A 24,871-nucleotide genomic window follows, 5' to 3' on the forward strand; every position below is an offset into this window, starting at 1 on the left:
TATTGACACGATGTGGGGTCCCCCAGGGGTATAGACACGATGTGGGGTCCCCCAGGGGTATTGACACGATGTGGGGTCCCCCAGGGGTGTGGGGTCCCCCAGGGGCGGGTATTGACACCCCAGGGGCATTGACACGATGTGGGGTCCCCAGGGGTATTGACACGATGGGGTCCCCAGGGGTATTGACACGATGTGGGGTCCCCCAGGGGCAGGTATTGACACGATGTGGGGTCCCCCAGGGGTATTGACACGATGTGGGGTCCCCCAGGGGTATTGACACGATGTGGGGTCCCCCAGGGGTATTGACACGATGTGGGGTCCCCCAGGGGCGGGTATTGACACGATGTGGGGTCCCCCAGGGGCAGGTATTGACACGATGTGGGGTCCCCCAGGGGTATTGACACGATGTGGGGTCCCCCAGGGGTATTGACACGATGTGGGTTCCCCCAGGGGTATTGACACGATGTGGGGTCCCCAGGGGCGGGTATTGACACGATGTGGGGTCCCCCAGGACACGGTCCCCAGGGGTATTGACACGATGTGGGGTCCCCAGGGTATAGACACGATGTGGGGTCCCCAGGGCGGGTATAGACACGATGTGGGTCCCCAGGGGCATAGACACGATGTGGGTCCCCCCAGGGGTATAGACACGATGTGGGGTCCCCAGGGGTATAGACACGATGTGGGGTCCCCAGGGGTATAGACACGATGTGGGGTCCCCAGGGGTATAGACACGATGTGGGGTCCCCCAGGGGTATAGACACGATGTGGGGTCCCCCAGGGGTATAGACACGATGTGGGGTCCCCCAGGGGTATAGACACGATGTGGGGTCCCCCAGGGGTATTGACACGATGTGGGGTCCCCCAGGGGTATTGACACGATGTGGGGTCCCCCAGGGGCGGGTATTGACACGATGTGGGGTCCCCCAGGGGTATTGACACGATGTGGGGTCCCCCAGGGGTATTGACACGATGTGGGGTCCCCCAGGGGTATAGACACGATGTGGGGTCCCCCAGGGGCGGGTATTGACACGATGTGGGGTCCCCCAGGGGTATAGACACGATGTGGGGTCCCCCAGGGGTATTGACACGATGTGGGGTCCCCCAGGGGTATAGACACGATGTGGGGTCCCCCAGGGGTATAGACACGATGTGGGGTCCCCCAGGGGTATAGACACGATGTGGGGTCCCCCAGGGGTATAGACACGATGTGGGGTCCCCCAGGGGTATAGACACGATGTGGGGTCCCCCAGGGGCAGGTATTGACACCGTCCACATTCAAACTTTTCTATATTTTTTGCTGTTTTATTGTGTTTTTAATTGTGTTTTTATTGTTTTAATTGCATTTTCTTGTGTTTTTCTTGTGTTTTCTTGTGTTTTTATCATGTTTTATTGTGTTTTCAGACCCTGGTTCGATTCCAGGCTGTATCACAACCCGGCCGTGATTGGGTGTCCCATAGGGCGGCGCACAATTGGCCCAGCGTCGTCCGGGTTTGGCCGGTGTGTGTGGATATTGTAACAGAGGCTCTGTGACATCTTTCCTACCTCCAAAGTAGGACCCGTCAGACAGCTTGGTCTCTTTGTTGCCCTTGGCGATGACGCAGACCACCCCGTGTTGGATGAAGTACATCTTTCTGCCGACGGTCCCTTCCATAACCACGCTATCCATGGGCTGGAACACCTCAAAACGCAGCTTGGTCAGCATCGACGTCACAAAGTGGGGGTCGGCGTTGGCGAATAGAGGCATCGAAGCCACCAGCTTACGACAGTTGAAGTTGACGATCTCCTGAAAAGACAGAAATCATGAAATAGAAGAAAACTATATTTTAAGTACACAAAAAAAACGTGTTCTGTAAGGAGAATAAGATTCAGGACACTAGCAAGGTGGTATCGTGATAAACATTTTGACACTTCTAAGAGACGTATGAACAGAGATCTATTGGTATATATCATATGTATAGGTTGTCAGATCTACATTATAACAATTCAATCATTGTTTACACAAGTGGTATCATGATAAACATTTTGTAGGCAGGTAGCCTAGTGGTTAGAGTGGAGGGGCGGCAGGTAGCCTAGTGGTTAGAGTGGAGGGGCGGCAGGTAGCCTAGTGGTTAGAGTGGAGGGGCGGCAGGTAGCCTAGTGGTTAGAGTGGAGGGCGGCAGGTAGCCTAGTGGTTAGAGTGGAGGGCGGCAGGTAGCCTAGTGGTTAGAGTGGAAGGGCGGCAGGGTAGCCTAGTGGTTAGAGTGGAGGGCGGCAGGTAGCCTAGTGGTTAGAGTGGAGGGCGGCAGGTAGCCTAGTGGTTAGAGTGGAGGGGCGGCAGGTAGCCTAGTGGTTAGAGTGGAGGGGCGGCAGGTAGCCTAGTGGTTAGAGTGGAGGGGCGGCAGGTAGCCTAGTGGTTAGAGTGGAGGGGCGGCAGGTAGCCTAGTGGTTAGAGTGGAGGGGCGGCAGGTAGCCTAGTGGTTAGAGTGGAAGGGCGGCAGGGTAGCCTAGTGGTTAGAGTGGAGGGGCGGCAGGTAGCCTAGTGGTTAGAGTGGAGGGGCGGCAGGTAGCCTAGTGGTTAGAGTGGAGGGGGCGGCAGGTAGCCTAGTGGTTAGAGTGGAGGGGCGGCAGGTAGCCTAGTGGTTAGAGTGGAGGGGCGGCAGGTAGCCTAGTGGTTAGAGTGGAGGGCGGCAGGTAGCCTAGTGGTTAGAGTGGAGGGCGGCAGGTGGTTAGCCTAGTGGTTAGAGTGGAGGGCGGCAGGGTAGCCTAGTGGTTAGAGTGGAGGGGCGGCAGGTAGCCTAGTGGTTAGAGTGGAGGGGGCGGCAGGTAGCCTAGTGGTTAGAGTGGAGGGGTGGCAGGTAGCCTAGTGGTTAGAGTGGAGGGGCGGCAGGTAGCCTAGTGGTTAGAGTGGAGGGCGGCAGGTAGCCTAGTGGTTAGAGTGGAGGGGCGGCAGGTAGCCTAGTGGTTAGAGTGGAGGGGCGGCAGGTAGCCTAGTGGTTAGAGTGGAGGGGCGGCAGGTAGCCTAGTGGTTAGAGTGGAGGGGCGGCAGGTAGCCTAGTGGTTAGAGTGGAGGGCGGCAGGGTAGCCTAGTGGTTAGAGTGGAGGGGCGGCAGGTAGCCTAGTGGTTAGAGTGGAGGGGCGGCAGGTAGCCTAGTGGTTAGAGTGGAGGGGCGGCAGGTAGCCTAGTGGTTAGAGTGGAGGGGCGGCAGGTAGCCTAGTGGTTAGAGTGGAGGGGCGGCAGGTAGCCTAGTGGTTAGAGTGGAGGGGCGGCAGGTAGCCTAGTGGTTAGAGTGGAGGGCGGCAGGTAGCCTAGTGGTTAGAGTGGAGGGCGGCAGGTAGCCTAGTGGTTAGAGTGGAGGGGCGGCAGGGTAGCCTAGTGGTTAGAGTGGAGGGGCGGCAGGTAGCCTAGTGGTTAGAGTGGAGGGCGGCAGGTAGCCTAGTGGTTAGAGTGGAGGGGCGGCAGGTAGCCTAGTGGTTAGAGTGGAGGGGCGGCAGGTAGCCTAGTGGTTAGAGTGGAGGGGCGGCAGGTAGCCTAGTGGTTAGAGTGGAGGGGCGGCAGGTAGCCTAGTGGTTAGAGTGGAGGGGCGGCAGGTAGCCTAGTGGTTAGAGTGGAGGGGCGGCAGGTAGCCTAGTGGTTAGAGCGTTGGGCCAGTAACCGTAAAGGTTGCTAGATCGAATTCCCCGAGCTGACAAAGTACAAATCTGTCGTTCTGCCCCCTGAACAGGCAGTTAACCCACTGTTCCCAGGCCGTCATTGTAAATAAGAATTTGTTCTTAACTGACTTGCCTAGTTAAATAAAGGTAAAATAAAGGTAAAATAAAGGTAAAATAAAGGTAAAATAAAGGTCAAATAAAGGTCAAATAAAGGTCAAATAAAGGTCAAATAAAGGTTAAAGTTTAAATAAAGGTTAAATACAGGTTAAATAAAGGTTAACCTCTTAAGTCGACCCTCTACTTTTTTGAACATTCTGTTAAAAATCGCGCAACATTTCAGCGCCCTGCTACTCATGCCAGGAATATAGTATATGCATTTGCTTAGTCTGTGTGGATAGAAAACACTCAGACGTTTATAAAACTGGTTAAATCACTGCTGTGGCTTTACCAGAACGGCATTTACATCGAAAAGCACAGGAAAAACTGATCACTGAAAATGGGAAAATATATCCATGCGCTACTTGAACCCATTGATAAAGGTGAACCACAATTAATTGACTGAGGTTGCAGTACCTACAGCTTCCACACGGTGTCTAGAGTCTTGTCATTTCCCTTCGAGTTTTTTCTTAGTCAAACACATGCGCAGGGCACCGTATCTCCTCAAGTCTAGGACCGGATATTTTCGTTGAGTTTCTAGCCGGACATTTTTCCAGACGGACAGCTAATGATCTTTACATCGCCTCCTGATGAATTTTATCGCTTATTAACGTTTACTAATACCTAAAGTTGCATTACAAACGTATTTCGAAGTGTTTTGTGAAAGTTTATCGTCGACTTTTTGAATTTTAAAAAATGACGTTACGTTTTGAAACAATGTTTTTTTCGTTTATCACACAGTCTACATATAACGATATGTAGGCTTTATATGGACCGATTTAATCGAAATAAAGACCCAAATAGTGTTTATGGGACATCTAGGAGTGCCAACAAAGAAGATGGTGAAAGGTAATGAATGTTTTCTATTTTATTGTGCGGTTTGTGTAACGCCGAAATGCTAATTATTTTGTTTACGTCCCCTGCGGGTCTTTTGGGGTGTTACATGCTATCAGATAATAGCTTCTCATGCTTTCGCCGAAAAGCATTTTAAAAATCTGACTTGTTGCCTGGATTCACAACGAGTGTAGCTTTAATTCGATACCCTGCATGTGTATTTTAATGAACTTTTGAGTTTTAACTAATACTATTAGCATTTAGCGTAGCGCATTTGCATTTCCAGAGCTCTAGTTGGGATGCAAGCGTCCCGAGTAGAAGCAAGAGGTTAAATAAAGGTTAAATACAGGTTAAATAAAGGTTAAATAAAGGTTAAATAAAGGTTAAATAAAGGTTAAATACAGGTTAAGTACAGGTTAAATAAAGGTTAAATAAAGGTTAAATACAGGTTAAATACAGGTTAAATACAGGTTAAATAAAGGTCAAATAAAGGTTAAATAAAGGTTAAATAAAGGTCAAATAAAGGTTAAATAAAGGTTAAATAAAGGTTAAATAAAGGTCAAATAAAGGTCAAATAAAGGTTAAATAAAGGTCAAATAAAGGTTAAATAAAGGTTAAATAAAGGTTAAATAAAGGTTAAATACAGGTTAAATACAGGTTAAATAAAGGTTAAATAAAGGTTAAATAAATGTTAAATAAAGGTCAAATAAAGGTTAAAGGTTAAATAAAGGTTAAATAAAGGTTAAATACAGGTTAAATAAAGGTTAAATAAAGGTTAAATAAAGGTTAAATACAGGTTAAATAAAGGTTAAATAAAGGTTAAATACAGGTTAAATACAGGTTAAATAAAGGTTAAATAAAGGTTAAATAAAGGTTAAATACAGGTTAAATACAGGTTAAATAAAGGTTAAATAAAGGTTAAATACAGGTTAAATAAAGGTTAAATAAAGGTCAAATAAAGGTCAAATAAAGGTTAAATAAAGGTTAAATACAGGTTAAATAAAGGTTAAATAAAGGTCAAATAAAGGTTAAATAAAGGTCAAATAAAGGTCAAATAAAGGTTGAATAAAGGTTGAATAAAGGTTGAATAAAGGTTAAATAAAGGTCAAATAAAGGTTAAATAAAGGTTAAATACACTATGTCCCTTATTTGCAGCAAACATAGACCCTGTCCCAAATGATTCCCTACGTAGTGCACTACTTTTTCACCAGAGCCTAATGGTCCCTGATCAAAAGTAGGGCACTAAATAGGGAATAGGGTGCTACCACAGAATATTGAACGGATACGTCCCTCAACAAAGTCAGAATGTGTCCTATCTACTAGCCAATGAGATGAAGGCATCACGCCCTGCCATCATTAGGGTGATAAATAACTGCAGTCATAGGGCCTGAGTCCCAAATGGAACCCCATCCTCTACACACTGTAGTGCACTACATGCCAGAGCCCTGTGGGCTAGAAAGGGAATAGTGTGACATTTGGGACTCCGTCATTGAGATTAAGGCGTGATTGAGACAGAACCAGCGAAGGTTATTATTATCATGATAATGTGTCTGACGTCTCACACACACACACACACACACACACACACACACACACACACACACACACACACACACACACACACACACACACACACACACACACACACACACACACACACACACACACACACACACACACACACACACTGACCTCTCTGAGCGGTTCGTTCAGCTCCCCCAGAATGCTCTCCTCGTCAAACATCTTGCCCTGGAAGCGATGTTCGTAGTAGTCATGGACCCGCTGTCGCATGCCGGCAGGAAGCTTGTGGAAGGACATGTACTGCTCCACCTGTTTATACTGTAGACACAGAGATAATTGATTAGTTGATTAATTAAAAAGACATGTACTGCTCCACCTGTTTATACTGTAGACACAGAGATAATTGATTAGTTGATTCATTAAAAAGGCATGTACTGCTCCACCTGTTTATACTGTAGACACAGAGATAATTGATTAGTTGATTCATTAAAAAGGCATGTACTGCTCCACCTGTTTATACTGTAGACACAGAGATAATTGATTAGTTGATTCATTAAAAAGGCATGTACTGCTCCACCTGTTTATACTGTAGACACAGAGATAATTGATGAGTTGATTCATTAAAAAGACATGTACTGCTCCACCTGTTTATACTGTAGACACAGAGATAATTGATTAGTTGATTCATTGATTGATTAAAAAGGCACCTTTATTTAACCAGGTAGGCTAGTTGAGAACAAGTTCTCATTTGCAACTGCGACCTGGCCAAGATAAAGCATAGCAGTGTGAACAGACAACACAGAGTTACACATGGAGTAAACAATTAACAAGTCAATAACACAGTAGAGAAAAAAAAGAAAAAAGGGGGAGTCTATATACATTGTGTGCAAAAGGCATGAGGTAGGCGAATAATTACAATTTTGCAGATTAACACTGGAGTGATAAATGATCAGATGGTCATGTACAGGTAGAGATATTGGTGTGCAAAAGAGCAGAAAAGTAAATAAGTAAAACAGTATGGGGATGAGGTAGGTGAAAATGGGTGGGCTATTTACCAATAGACTATGTACAGCTGCAGCGATCGGTTAGCTGCACAGATAGCTGATGTTTGAAGTTGGTGAGGGAGATAAAAGTCTCCAACTTCAGCGATTTTTGCAATTCGTTCCAGTCACAGGCAGCAGAGTACTGGAACGAAAGGCGGCCAAATGAGGTGTTGGCTTTAGGGATGATCAATGAGATACACCTGCTGGAGCGCGTGCTACGGATGGGTGTTGCCATCGTGACCAGTGAACTGAGATAAGGCGGAGCTTTACCTAGCATGGACTTGTAGATGACCTGGAGCCAGTGGGTCTGGCGACGAATATGTAGCGAGGGCCAGCCGACTAGAGCATACAAGTCGCAGTGGTGGGTGGTATAAGGTGTTTTAGTGACAAAACGGATGGCACTGTGATAGAGTGGAGAGTGATTGAGTGGAGAGTGATTGAGTGGAGAGTGAGGGTAATTATGTGGAGAGTGAGGGTATTACGTGGAGAGTGAGGGTATGTCCACTAGTTGCAGATAATTCAACACACCGTTAATTTCATTTCCTATGGAGAGTAGAAGTGGACGATGGAAGATTTGTCTAACTCCGCCTTTCCCATCCGCCTTTCCCATCCACCTCTCTCTCTCTCTCTCTCTCTCTCTCTCTCTCTCTCTCTCTCTGTCTCTCTCTCTCTCTCTCTCTCTCTCTCTCTCTCCCTCCCTCCCCCTCTCTCTCTCTCAGGCCCTCACTACTGAGAAGGCAAGGCCAGACCATCGGACTCGGAGTCCAGCAGTCACTCACCTTCTCCTGGTACTGACGTCGGGACGAGTCCAGTGACTGAATCAGAGCGGTAGCATGGCCTACGAACATGGCGTAGCAGGTGGCTCCCACGATCATACTGAGGATGGTTAGCCAAACGTCTACCAGGCCCACAGGAGGGTACATACCGTACCCGATACACAGCATGTGACTCATAGCCTTGAACAGGGCATAGGAATACTGCTGGCCCCACGTGTCATTCTGTAGGAGGGAGAGGAAAGAGGAGAAGAGACGGAGAGATTAAAAGAATAGTGAGAGAAAAGAAAAGGAATGAGAGATGAGAAGACACTGGGGGGTAGACTGGACACTAGGGGTAGACTGGACACTAGGGGTAGACTGGACACTAGGGATAGACTGGACACTAGGGTTAGACTGGACACTAGGGGTAGACTGGACACTAGGGGTAGACTGGACACTAGGGGTAGATTGGACACTAGGGATAGACTGGACACTAGAGGTAGACTGGAAACTAAGGGTAGATTGGACACTAGGGATAGACTGGACACTAGGGGTAGACTGGACACTAGGGGTAGATTGGACACTAGGGGTAGACTGGACACTAGGGGTAGACTGGACACTAGGGGTAGACTGGACACTAGGGGTAGACTGGAAACTAAGGGTAGATTGGACACTAGGGGTAGACTGGACACTAGGGGTAGACTGGACACTAGGGGTAGATTGGACACTAGGGGTAGACTGGACACTAGGGGTAGATTGGACACTAGGGGTAGACTGGACACTAGGGGTAGACTGGACACTAGGGGTAGACTGGACACTAAGGGTAGATTGGACACTAGGGGTAGATTGGACACTAGGGGTAGATTGGACACTAGGGGTAGATTGGACACTAGGGGTAGATTGGACACTAGGGGTAGACTGGACACTAGGGGTAGACTGGACACTAGGGATAGACTGGACACTAGGGGTAGACTGGACACTAGGGGTAGATTGGACACTAGGGGTAGACTGGACACTAGGGGTAGATTGGACACTAGGGATAGACTGAACACTAGGGGTAGACTGGACACTAGGGGTAGACTGGACACTAGGGGTAGAGTGGACACTAGGGGTAGACTGGACACTAGGGGTAGACTGGACACTAGGGGTAGACTGGACACTAGAGGTAGACTGGACACTAGGGGTAGATTGGACACTAGGGGTAGATTGGACACTAGGGGTAGACTGGACACTAGGGGTAGATTGGACACTAGGGGTAGACTGGACACTAGGGGTAGACTGGACACTAGGGGTAGATTGGACACTAGGGGTAGATTGGACACTAGGGGTAGATTGGACACTAGGGGTAGATTGGACACTAGGGGTAGACTGGACACTAGAGGTAGATTGGACACTAGGGGTAGACTGGACACTAGAGGTAGACTGGACACTAGGGGTAGATTGGACACTAGGGGTAGACTGGACACTAGGGGTAGACTGGACACTAGGGGTAGATTGGACACTAGGGGTAGATTGGACACTAGGGGTAGACTGGACACTAGGGGTAGACTGGACACTAGGGGTAGACTGGACACTAGAGGTAGACTGGACACTAGGGGTAGACTGGACACTAGGGGTAGACTGGACACTAGGGGTAGATTGGACACTAGGGGTAGACTGGACACTAGGGGTAGACTGGACACTAGGGGTAGACTGGACACTAGGGGTAGACTGGACACTAGAGGTAGACTGGACACTAGAGGTAGATGGACATGATGGAAAGACGGAGCAGATTGCCTAATGCTCCAGGATGAGTAAAAGTATGTGAGTAAGACCTTTGGAACACAGGACTTTTAGAACACTGGACTTTTGGAATGCTGACCACCATCTTGTTTCTGATTACCCAACAGTCAGAAGGGGAAGTCCTGTAGCACAGGATCCGGTGTGTGTGCGTGTGTGTGTGTTTGTGTGTGTGTGCGTGTGTGTGTGTGTGTCTACTCACCACCATCTTGTTTCTGGTGACCCAGCAGTCAGAGGGGAACTCTTGCAGCATGGGAACCAGGAATTGCAGACATCCATCCCAGTGACACAAGAGCAGCATCATAGCTATCAGGTTCACGATCCTCACCATGGCACTGGCCAGGTCATAGGTCATATGGAAAACCTAGGAGATTAGAATTAGAATGAGAAAAACTTTATTGTCCACCACGCAAGGGGGATTAACTAACATTACTGAACCTGCAGCTAGCTAAGTAACTATTGTATTCTAATTCGCCAGCAGTGTAAACACCACTAAAAACCACTAAATACTACTACATACTACTAAACACCACTAAACACTACTAAACACCACTAAACACTACTAAACACCACTAAACACCACTAAACACCCCTAAATATCATTAAATACTACTACATACTACTAAACACCACTAAACACTACTAAACACCACTAAACACCACTAAACACCACTAAACACCCCTAAATATCATTAAATACTACTACATACCACTAAACACCCCTAAACACTACTAAACACTACTAAACACCACTAAACACCCCTAAACACTACTAAATACTACTACATACTACTAAACACCACTAAACACCACTAAACACCACTAAATACTACTACATACTACTAAACACCCCTAAACACCCCTAAACACCACTAAACACTACTAAACACCACTAAACACTACTAAACACCCCTAAACACCCCTAAACACCACTAAACACTACTAAACACCACTAAACACCCCTAAATATCATTAAATACTACTACATACCACTAAACACCCCTAAACACCCCTAAACACCCCTAAACACCACTAAACACCACTAAACACTACTAAACACCCCTAAACACTACTAAACACCCCTAAATATCACTAAATACTACTACATACTACTAAACATCACTAAACACCACTAAACACCACTAAATACTACTACATACTACTAAACACCACTAAACACCACTAAACACCCCTAAACACCACTAAACACCACTAAACACCCCTAAACACTACTAAACACCACTAAACACCACTAAACACCACTAAACACCACTAAACACTACTAAACACCCCTAAACACTACTAAACACCACTAAACACCACTAAACACTACTAAACACCCCTAAACACTACTAAACACCACTAAACACCCCTAAACACCACTAGACACCACTAAACACCACTAAATACTACTAAACACCACTAAACACTACTAAACACCACTAAACACCACTAAATACTACTAAACACCACTAAATACTACTAAACACCACTAAACACCACTAAACACCACTAAATACTACTAAACACCTCTAAACACTACTAAACATCACTAAACACCCCTAAACACCACTAAACACCACTAAATACTACTAAACACCACTAAATACTACTAAACACCACTAAACACTACTAAACATTACAAAACACCCCTAAACACCACTAAATACTACTAAACACCACTAAACACCACTAAACACCACTAAACACCCCTAAACACTACTAAACACCACTAAATACTACTAAACACCACTAAACATCACTAAACACCACTAAACACCACTAAACACCACTAAATACTACTAAACACCACTAAACACCACTAAACACCCCTAAACACCACTAAATACTACTAAAAACTACTAAAAACCACTAAACACCCCTAAATATCACTAAATACTACTACATACTACTAAACACCACTAAATACTACTACATATTTCTAAACACCACTAAACACCACTAAATACTACTACACACCACTAAACACCCCTAAACACCACTAAACACTACTAAAAACTACTAAAAACCACTAAACACCCCTAAATATCACTAAATACTACTACATACGACTAAACACCACTAAATACTACTACATATTACTAAACACCACTAAACACCACTAAACACCACTAAATACTACTACATACTACTAAACACCACTAAACACCCCTAAATACTACTACATATTACTAAACACCACTAAACACCACTAAACACCACTAAACACCACTAAATACTACTACATATTACTAAACACCACTAAACACTACTTAGACATCACTAAATACTACTAAATACCACTAAATACTACTAAACACCCCTAAACAACACTAAACATCACTAAATACTACTAAACACCACTAAACACTACTACACACCACTAAACACCACTAAATACTACTACACACCACTAAACAACACTAAACACTACTTAGACATCACTAAATACTACTAAATACCACTAAACACTACTAAACACCCCTAAACAACACTAAACATCACTAAATACTACTAAACACCACTAAACACTACTAAACACCACGAAACACCACTAAACACCCCTAAACAATACTAAACACTACTTAAACATCACTAAACACTACTAAACACCACTAAATACTACTAAACACCCCTAAACACCACTAAACACCACTAAACACCCCTAAACAATACTAAACACTACTTAAACATCACTAAACACTACTAAACACCACTAAATACTACTAAACACCCCTAAACACCACTAAACACCACTAAACACCCCTAAACAATACTAAACACTACTTAAACATCACTAAACACCACTATATACTACTAAACACCACTAAACACCCGTAAACATTACTAAACATCACTAAATACTACTACATACTACTAAACACCACTAAATACTACTAAACACCACTAAACATCACTAAATACTACTAAACACCACTAAATACTACTAAACACCACTAAACACCCCTAAACACTACTAAACATCACTAAATGCTACTAAACACCACTAAACATCACTAAAAACTACTAAACACCACTAAATGCTACTAAACACCACTAAAAACTACTAAACACCACTAAACACCACTAAATACTACTAAATACTATTAAACACCACTAAACACCACTAAATACTACTAAACACCCCTAAACACCACTAAACACTACTTAAAGATCACTAAACACCACTAAACACCACTAAATACTACTAAATACTACTAAACACCACTAAACACCCCTAAACACCACTAAACACTACTTAAAGATCACTAAACACCACTAAACACCACTAAACACCACTAAACACTACTTGAAGATCACTAAACACCACTAAACACCACTAAACACTACTTAAAGATCACTAAATACCACTAAACACCCCTAAACACCACTAAACACCACTAAACACCACTAAACACCCCCAAACACCACTAAACACCACTAAACACCACTAAACACCCCTAAACACCTCTAAACACTACTAAACATCACTAAACACCTCTAAACACTACTAAACACCACTAAATACTACTAAACACCCCTAAACACCACTAAACACCACTAAACACCCCTAAACAATACTAAACACTACTTAAACATCACTAAACACCACTAAATACTACTAAACACCACTAAACACCCCTAAACACTACTAAACATCACTAAATACTACTACATACTACTAAACACCACTAAATACTACTAAACACCACTAAACATCACTAAATACTACTAAACATCACTAAATACTACTAAACACCACTAAATACTACTAAACACCACTAAACACCCCTAAACACTACTAAACATCACTAAATGCTACTAAACACCACTAAACACCACTAAATGCTACTAAACACCACTAAAAACTACTAAACACCACTAAACAACACTAAATACTACTAAATACTATTAAACACCACTAAACACCACTAAATACTACTAAACACCCCTAAACACCACTAAACACTACTTAAAGATCACTAAACACCACTAAACACCACTAAATACTACTAAACACCACTAAACACTACTAAACACCACTAAACACCACTAAATACTACTAAATACTACTAAACACCACTAAACACCCCTAAACACCACTAAACACTACTTAAAGATCACTAAACACCACTAAACACCACTAAACACCACTAAACACTACTTAAAGATCACTAAACACCACTAAACACCACTAAACACTACTTAAAGATCACTAAATACCACTAAACACCCCTAAACACCACTAAACACCACGAAACACCCCCAAACACCACTAAACACCACTAAACACCACTAAACACCCCCAAACACCACTAAACACCACTAAACACCACTAAACACCCCTAAACACCTCTAAACACTACTAAACACCACTAAACACCTCTAAACACTACTAAACACCACTAAACACCACTAAATACTACTAAACACCACTAAACACCACTAAACACCCCTAAACAATACTAAACACTACTTAAACATCACTAAACACCACTAAATACTACTAAACACCACTAAACACCCCTAAACACTACTAAACATCACTAAATACTACTACATACTACTAAACACCACTAAATACTACTAAACACCACTAAACATCACTAAATACTACTAAACATCACTAAATACTACTAAACACCACTAAATACTACTAAACACCACTAAATACTACTAAACACCACTAAACACCCCTAAACACTACTAAACATCACTAAATGCTACTAAACACCACTAAACACCACTAAATGCTACTAAACACCACTAAAAACTACTAAACACCACTAAACAACACTAAATACTACTAAATACTATTAAACACCACTAAACACCACTAAATACTACTAAACACCCCTAAACACCACTAAACACTACTTAAAGATCACTAAACACCACTAAACACCACTAAATACTACTAAACACCACTAAACACTACTAAACACCACGAAATCCAGGCACTTGTCATCTCCCGTCTGGATTACTGCAACTCGCTGTTGGCTGGGCTCCCTGCCTGTGCCATTAAACCCCTACAACTCATCCAGAACGCCGCAGCCCGTCTGGTGTTCAACCTTCCCAAGTTCTCTCACGTCACCCCGCTCCTCCGCTCCCTCCACTGGCTTCCAGTTGAAGCTCGCATCCGCTACAAGACCATGGTGCTTGCCTACGGAGCTGTGAGGGGAACGGCACCTCAGTACCTCCAGGCTCTGATCAGGCCCTACACCCAAACAAGGGCACTGCGTTCATCCACCTCTGGCCTGCTCGCCTCCCTACCACTGAGGAAGTACAGTTCCCGCTCAGCCCAGTCAAAACTGTTCGCTGCTCTGGCCCCCCAATGGTGGAACAAACTCCCTCACGACGCCAGGACAGCGGAGTCAATCACCACCTTCCGGAGACACCTGAAACCCCACCTCTTTAAGGAATACCTAGGATAGGATAAAGTAATCCCTCTCACCCCCTCCCCTGAAAAGATTTAGATGCACTACTGTTCCACTGGAGGTCATAAGGTGAATGCACCAATTTGTAAGTCGCTCTGGATAAGAGCGTCTGCTAAATGACTTAAATGTAAATGTAAATGAAACACCACTAAACACCCCTAAACAATACTAAACACTACTTAAACATCACTAAACACTACTAAACACCACTAAATACTACTAAACACCCCTAAACACCACTAAACACCACTAAACACCCCTAAACAATACTAAACACTACTTAAACATCACTAAACACTACTAAACACCACTAAATACTACTAAACACCCCTAAACACCACTAAACACCACTAAACACCCCTAAACAATACTAAACACTACTTAAACATCACTAAACACCACTAAATACTACTAAACACCACTAAACACCCGTAAACATTACTAAACATCACTAAATACTACTACATACTACTAAACACCACTAAATACTACTAAACACCACTAAACATCACTAAATACTACTAAACACCACTAAATACTACTAAACACCACTAAACACCCCTAAACACTACTAAACATCACTAAATGCTACTAAACACCACTAAACATCACTAAAAACTACTAAACACCACTAAATGCTACTAAACACCACTAAAAACTACTAAACACCACTAAACACCACTAAATACTACTAAATACTATTAAACACCACTAAACACCACTAAATACTACTAAACACCCCTAAACACCACTAAACACTACTTAAAGATCACTAAACACCACTAAACACCACTAAATACTACTAAATACTACTAAACACCACTAAACACCCCTAAACACCACTAAACACTACTTAAAGATCACTAAACACCACTAAACACCACTAAACACCACTAAACACTACTTAAAGATCACTAAACACCACTAAACACCACTAAACACTACTTAAAGATCACTAAATACCACTAAACACCACTAAACACCCTAAACACCACTAAACACCCCTAAACACCACTAAACACCACTAAACACCACGAAACACCCCCAAACACCACTAAACACCACTAAACACCACTAAACACCCTAAACACCTCTAAACACTACTAAACACCACTAAACACCTCTAAACACTACTAAACACCACTAAATACTACTAAACACCCCTAAACACCACTAAACACCACTAAACACCCCTAAACAATACTAAACACTACTTAAACATCACTAAACACCACTAAATACTACTAAACACCACTAAACACTACTAAACATCACTAAATACTACTACATACTACTAAACACCACTAAATACTACTAAACACCACTAAACATCACTAAATACTACTAAACACCACTAAATACTACTAAACACCACTAAACACCCCTAAACACTACTAAACATCACTAAATGCTACTAAACACCACTAAACACCACTAAATGCTACTAAACACCACTAAAAACTACTAAACACCACTAAACAACACTAAATACTACTAAATACTATTAAACACCACTAAACACCACTAAATACTACTAAACACCCCTAAACACCACTAAACACTACTTAAAGATCACTAAACACCACTAAACACCACTAAATACTACTAAATACTACTAAACACCACTAAACACCCCTAAATACCACTAAACACCACTAAACACCACGAAACACCCTTAAACACCACTAAACACCACTAAACACCCCTAAACACCTCTAAACACTACTAAACACCACTAAACACCTCTAAACACTACTAAACACCACTAAATACCACTAAACACCCCTAAACACCACTAAATACTACTAAATACTACTAAACACCACTAAACACCCCTAAACACCACTAAACACTACTTAAAGATCACTAAACACCACTAAACACCACTAAACACCACTAAACACTACTAAACATCACTAAACACCACTAAACACCACGAAACACCCCTAAACACCACTAAACACCCCTAAACACCTCTAAATACTACTAAACATCACTAAATACTACTAAACACTACTAAACACCACTAAACACCCCTAAACACTACTAAATACTACTACATACTACTAAACATCACTAAACACCACTAAACACCACTAAATACTACTACATACTACTAAACACCACTAAACACCACTAAACACCCCTAAACACCACTAAACACCCCTAAACACTACTAAACACCACTAAACACCACTAAACACCACTAAACACCACTAAACACTACTAAACACCCCTAAACACTACTAAACACCACTAAACACCACTAAACACTACTAAACACCCCTAAACACTACTAAACACCACTAAACACCCCTAAACACCACTAGACACCACTAAACACCACTAAATACTACTAAACACCACTAAACACTACTAAACACCACTAAACACCACTAAATACTACTAAACACCACTAAATACTACTAAACACCACTAAACACCACTAAACACCACTAAATACTACTAAACACCTCTAAACACTACTAAACATCACTAAACACCCCTAAACACCACTAAACACCACTAAATACTACTAAACACCACTAAATACTACTAAACACCACTAAACACTACTAAACATTACAAAACACCCCTAAACACCACTAAATACTACTAAACACCACTAAACACTACTAAACACCACTAAACACCCCTAAACACTACTAAACACCACTAAATACTACTAAACACCACTAAACACCACTAAACACCACTAAACACCCCTAAACACTACTAAACACCACTAAATACTACTAAACACCACTAAACATCACTAAACACCACTAAACACCACTAAATACTACTAAACACCACTAAACACCACTAAACACCCCTAAACACCACTAAATACTACTAAAAACTACTAAAAACCAATAAACACCCCTAAATATCACTAAATACTACTACATACTACTAAACACCACTAAATACTACTACATATTTCTAAACACCACTAAACACCACTAAATACTACTACACACCACTAAACACCCCTAAACACCACTAAACACTACTAAAAACTACTAAAAACCACTAAACACCCCTAAATATCACTAAATACTACTACATACGACTAAACACCACTAAATACTACTACATATTACTAAACACCACTAAACACCACTAAACACCACTAAATACTACTACATACTACTAAACACCACTAAACACCCCTAAATACTACTACATATTACTAAACACCACTAAACACCACTAAACACCACTAAACACCACTACATATTACTAAACACCACTAAACACTACTTAGACATCACTAAATACTACTAAATACCACTAAATACTACTAAACACCCCTAAACAACACTAAACATCACTAAATACTACTAAACACCACTAAACACTACTACACACCACTAAACACCACTAAATACTACTACACACCACTAAACAACACTAAACACTACTTAGACATCACTAAATACTACTAAATACCACTAAACACTACTAAACACCCCTAAACAACACTAAACATCACTAAATACTACTAAACACCACTAAACACTACTAAACACCACGAAACACCACTAAACACCCTAAACAATACTAAACACTACTTAAACATCACTAAACACTACTAAACACCACTAAATACTACTAAACACCCCTAAACACCACTAAACACCACTAAACACCCTAAACAATACTAAACACTACTTAAACATCACTAAACACTACTAAACACCACTAAATACTACTAAACACCCCTAAACACCACTAAACACCACTAAACACCCTAAACAATACTAAACACTACTTAAACATCACTAAACACCACTATATACTACTAAACACCACTAAACACCTGTAAACATTACTAAACATCACTAAATACTACTACATACTACTAAACACCACTAAATACTACTAAACACCACTAAACATCACTAAATACTACTAAACACCACTAAATACTACTAAACACCACTAAACACCCCTAAACACTACTAAACATCACTAAATGCTACTAAACACCACTAAACATCACTAAAAACTACTAAACACCACTAAATGCTACTAAACACCACTAAAACTACTAAACACCACTAAACACCACTAAATACTACTAAATACTATTAAACACCACTAAACACCACTAAATACTACTAAACACCCTAAACACCACTAAACACTACTTAAAGATCACTAAACACCACTAAACACCACTAAATACTACTAAATACTACTAAACACCACTAAACACCCCTAAACACCACTAAACACTACTTAAAGATCACTAAACACCACTAAACACCACTAAACACCACTAAACACTACTTGAAGATCACTAAACACCACTAAACACCACTAAACACTACTTAAAGATCACTAAATACCACTAAACACCCCTAAACACCCCTAAACACCACTAAACACCCCTAAACACCACTAAACACCACTAAACACCACTAAACACCCCCAAACACCACTAAACACCACTAAACACCACTAAACACCCCTAAACACCTCTAAACACTACTAAACACCACTAAACACCTCTAAACACTACTAAACACCACTAAATACTACTAAACACCACTAAACACCACTAAACACCCCTAAACAATACTAAACACTACTTAAACATCACTAAACACCACTAAATACTACTAAACACCACTAAACACCCCTAAACACTACTAAACATCACTAAATACTACTACATACTACTAAACACCACTAAATACTACTAAACACCACTAAACATCACTAAACACTACTAAACATCACTAAATGCTACTAAACACCACTAAACACCACTAAATGCTACTAAACACCACTAAAAACTACTAAACACCACTAAACAACACTAAATACTACTAAATACTATTAAACACCACTAAACACCACTAAATACTACTAAACACCCCTAAACACCACTAAACACTACTTAAAGATCACTAAACACCACTAAACACCACTAAATACTACTAAACACCACTAAACACTACTAAACACCACGAAACACCACTAAACACCCCTAAACAATACTAAACACTACTTAAACATCACTAAACACTACTAAACACCACTAAATACTACTAAACACCCCTAAACACCACTAAACACCACTAAACACCACTAAACACCCCTAAACAATACTAAACACTACTTAAACATCACTAAACACTACTAAACACCACTAAATACTACTAAACACCCCTAAACACCACTAAACACCACTAAACACCCCTAAACAATACTAAACACTACTTAAACATCACTAAACACCACTAAATACTACTAAACACCACTAAACACCCGTAAACATTACTAAACATCACTAAATACTACTACATACTACTAAACACCACTAAATACTACTAAACACCACTAAACATCACTAAATACTACTAAACACCACTAAATACTACTAAACACCACTAAACACCCCTAAACACTACTAAACATCACTAAATGCTACTAAACACCACTAAACATCACTAAAACTACTAAACACCACTAAATGCTACTAAACACCACTAAAAACTACTAAACACCACTAAACACCACTAAATACTACTAAATACTATTAAACACCACTAAACACCACTAAATACTACTAAACACCCTAAACACCACTAAACACTACTTAAAGATCACTAAACACCACTAAACACCACTAAATACTACTAAATACTACTAAACACCACTAAACACCCCTAAACACCACTAAACACTACTTAAAGATCACTAAACACCACTAAACACCACTAAACACCACTAAACACTACTTAAAGATCACTAAACACCACTAAACACCACTAAACACTACTTAAAGATCACTAAATACCACTAAACACCACTAAACACCCCTAAACACCACTAAACACCCCTAAACACCACTAAACACCACTAAACACCACGAAACACCCCCAAACACCACTAAACACCACTAAACACCACTAAACACCCCTAAACACCTCTAAACACTACTAAACACCACTAAACACCTCTAAACACTACTAAACACCACTAAATACTACTAAACACCCCTAAACACCACTAAACACCACTAAACACCCCTAAACAATACTAAACACTACTTAAACATCACTAAACACCACTAAATACTACTAAACACCACTAAACACTACTAAACATCACTAAATACTACTACATACTACTAAACACCACTAAATACTACTAAACACCACTAAATACTACTAAACACCACTAAATACTACTAAACACCACTAAACACCCCTAAACACTACTAAACATCACTAAATGCTACTAAACACCCCTAAACAATACTAAACACTACTTAAACATCACTAAACACCACTAAATACTACTAAACACCACTAAACACCACTAAACAACACTAAATACTACTAAATACTATTAAACACCACTAAACACCACTAAATACTACTAAACACCCCTAAACACCACTAAACACTACTTAAAGATCACTAAACACCACTAAACACCACTAAATACTACTAAATACTACTAAACACCACTAAACACCCCTAAATACCACTAAACACCACTAAACACCACGAAACACCCTTAAACACCACTAAACACCACTAAACACCCCTAAACACCTCTAAACACTACTAAACACCACTAAACACCTCTAAACACTACTAAACACCACTAAATACCACTAAACACCCCTAAACACCACTAAATACTACTAAATACTACTAAACACCACTAAACACCCCTAAACACCACTAAACACTACTTAAAGATCACTAAACACCACTAAACACCACTAAACACCACTAAACACCACTAAATACTACTAAACACCCCTAAACACCACTAAACACTACTTAAAGATCACTAAACACCACTAAACACCACTAAATACTACTAAATACTACTAAACACCACTAAACACCCCTAAACACCACTAAACACTACTTAAAGATCATTAAACACCACTAAACACCACTAAACACCACTAAACACTACTTAAAGATCACTAAACACCACTAAACACCACTAAACACTACTTAAAGATCACTAAATACCACTAAACACCACTAAACACCCCTAAACACCACTAAACACCCCTAAACACCACTAAACACCACTAAACACCACGAAACACCCCCAAACACCACTAAACACCACTAAACACCACTAAACACCCCTAAACACCTCTAAACACTACTAAACACCACTAAACACCTCTAAACACCACGAAACACCCCCAAACACCACTAAACACCACTAAACACCACTAAACACCCCTAAACACCTCTAAACACTACTTAAACATCACTAAACACTACTAAACACCACTAAATACTACTAAACACCCCTAAACACCACTAAACACCACTAAACACCCCTAAACAATACTAAACACTACTTAAACATCACTAAACACCACTAAATACTACTAAACACTACTAAACACTACTAAACATCACTAAATACTAAACATACTACTAAACACCACTAAATACTACTAAACACCACTAAATACTACTAAACACCACTAAATACTACTAAACACCACTAAACACCCCTAAACACTACTAAACATCACTAAATGCTACTAAACACCCCTAAACAATACTAAACACTACTAAACATCACTAAACACCACTAAATGCTACTAAACACCACTAAACACCACTCAACAACACTAAATACTACTAAATACTATTAAACACCACTAAACACCACTAAATACTACTAAACACCCCTAAACACCACTAAACACTACTAAAAGATCACTAAACACCACTAAACACCACTAAATACTACTAAATACTACTAAACACCACTAAACACCCCTAAATACCACTAAACACCACTAAACACCACGAAACACCCTTAAACACCACTAAACACCAAAACACCCTAAACACCTCTAAACACTACTAAACACCACTAAACACCTCTAAACACTACTAAACACCACTAAATACCACTAAACACCCCTAAACACCACTAAATACTACTAAATACTACTAAACACCACTAAACACCCCTAAACACCACTAAACACTACTTAAAGATCACTAAACACCACTAAACACCACTAAACACCACTAAACACCACTAAACACTACTAAACATCACTAAACACCACTAAACACCACTAAACACCCTAAACACCACTAAACACCCTAAACACCTCTAAATACTACTAAACATCACTAAATACTACTAAACACTACTAAACACCACTAAACACCCCTAAACACTACTAAATACTACTACATACTACTAAACATCACTAAACACCACTAAACACCACTAAATACTACTACATACTACTAAACACCACTAAACACCACTAAACACCCCTAAACACCACTAAACACCACGAAACACCCCTAAACACCACTAAACACCCCTAAACACCTCTAAATACTACTAAACATCACTAAATACTACTAAACACTACTAAACACCACTAAACACCCCTAAACACTACTAAATACTACTACATACTACTAAACATCACTAAACACCACTAAACACCACTAAATACTACTACATACTACTAAACACCACTAAACACCACTAAACACCCCTAAACACCACTAAACACCCCTAAACACTACTAAACACCACTAAACACCACTAAACACCACTAAACACTACTAAACACCCCTAAACACTACTAAACACCACTAAACACCACTAAACACTACTAAACACCCCTAAACACTACTAAACACCACTAAACACCCCCAAACACCACTAGACACCACTAAACACCACTAAATACTACTAAACACCACTAAACACTACTAAACACCACTAAACACCACTAAATACTACTAAACACCACTAAATACTACTAAACACCACTAAACACCACTAAACACCACTAAATACTACTAAACACCTCTAAACACTACTAAACATCACTAAACACCCCTAAACACCACTAAACACCACTAAATACTACTAAACACCACTAAATACTACTAAACACCACTAAACACTACTAAACATTACAAAACACCCCTAAACACCACTAAATACTACTAAACACCACTAAACACTACTAAACACCACTAAACACCCCTAAACACTACTAAACACCACTAAATACTACTAAACACCACTAAACACCACTAAACACCACTAAACACCCCTAAACACTACTAAACACCACTAAATACTACTAAACACCACTAAACATCACTAAACACCACTAAACACCACTAAATACTACTAAACACCACTAAACACCACTAAACACCCCTAAACACCACTAAATACTACTAAAACTACTAAAAACCAATAAACACCCCTAAATACACTAAATACTACTACATACTACTAAACACCACTAAATACTACTACATATTTCTAAACACCACTAAACACCACTAAATACTACTACACACCACTAAACACCCCTAAACACCACTAAACACTACTAAAAACTACTAAAACCACTAAACACCCCTAAATATCACTAAATACTACTACATACGACTAAACACCACTAAATACTACTACATATTACTAAACACCACTAAACACTACTAAACACCACTAAATACTACTACATACTACTAAACACCACTAAACACCCCTAAATACTACTACATATTACTAAACACCACTAAACACCACTAAACACCACTAAACACCACTACATATTACTAAACACCACTAAACACTACTTAGACATCACTAAATACTACTAAATACCACTAAATACTACTAAACACCCCTAAACAACACTAAACATCAC

At 40.7% G+C, this 24,871-nt stretch overlaps 1 protein-coding gene across 1 annotated transcript in view; it reads right to left on the minus strand.

The window, feature by feature from the left end:
• Positions 1 to 24,871, minus strand: part of LOC115116187 (potassium/sodium hyperpolarization-activated cyclic nucleotide-gated channel 3-like) — a 65,598-nt gene that overhangs the window by 5,274 nt on the left and 35,453 nt on the right. The window contains exons 3-6 of the mRNA XM_065022285.1: positions 9,924 to 10,085; positions 7,967 to 8,185; positions 6,316 to 6,462; positions 1,546 to 1,786 (exon numbers count right to left, since the gene is read on the minus strand). Of these exons, the coding sequence (XP_064878357.1) occupies positions 1,546 to 1,786; positions 6,316 to 6,462; positions 7,967 to 8,185; positions 9,924 to 10,085 (769 nt within the window). The remainder of the gene's footprint in view (positions 1 to 1,545; positions 1,787 to 6,315; positions 6,463 to 7,966; positions 8,186 to 9,923; positions 10,086 to 24,871) is intronic.

This window comes from Oncorhynchus nerka, linkage group LG9a (assembly GCF_034236695.1).
Source record: "Oncorhynchus nerka isolate Pitt River linkage group LG9a, Oner_Uvic_2.0, whole genome shotgun sequence".
NCBI lineage: Eukaryota > Metazoa > Chordata > Actinopteri > Salmoniformes > Salmonidae > Oncorhynchus > Oncorhynchus nerka.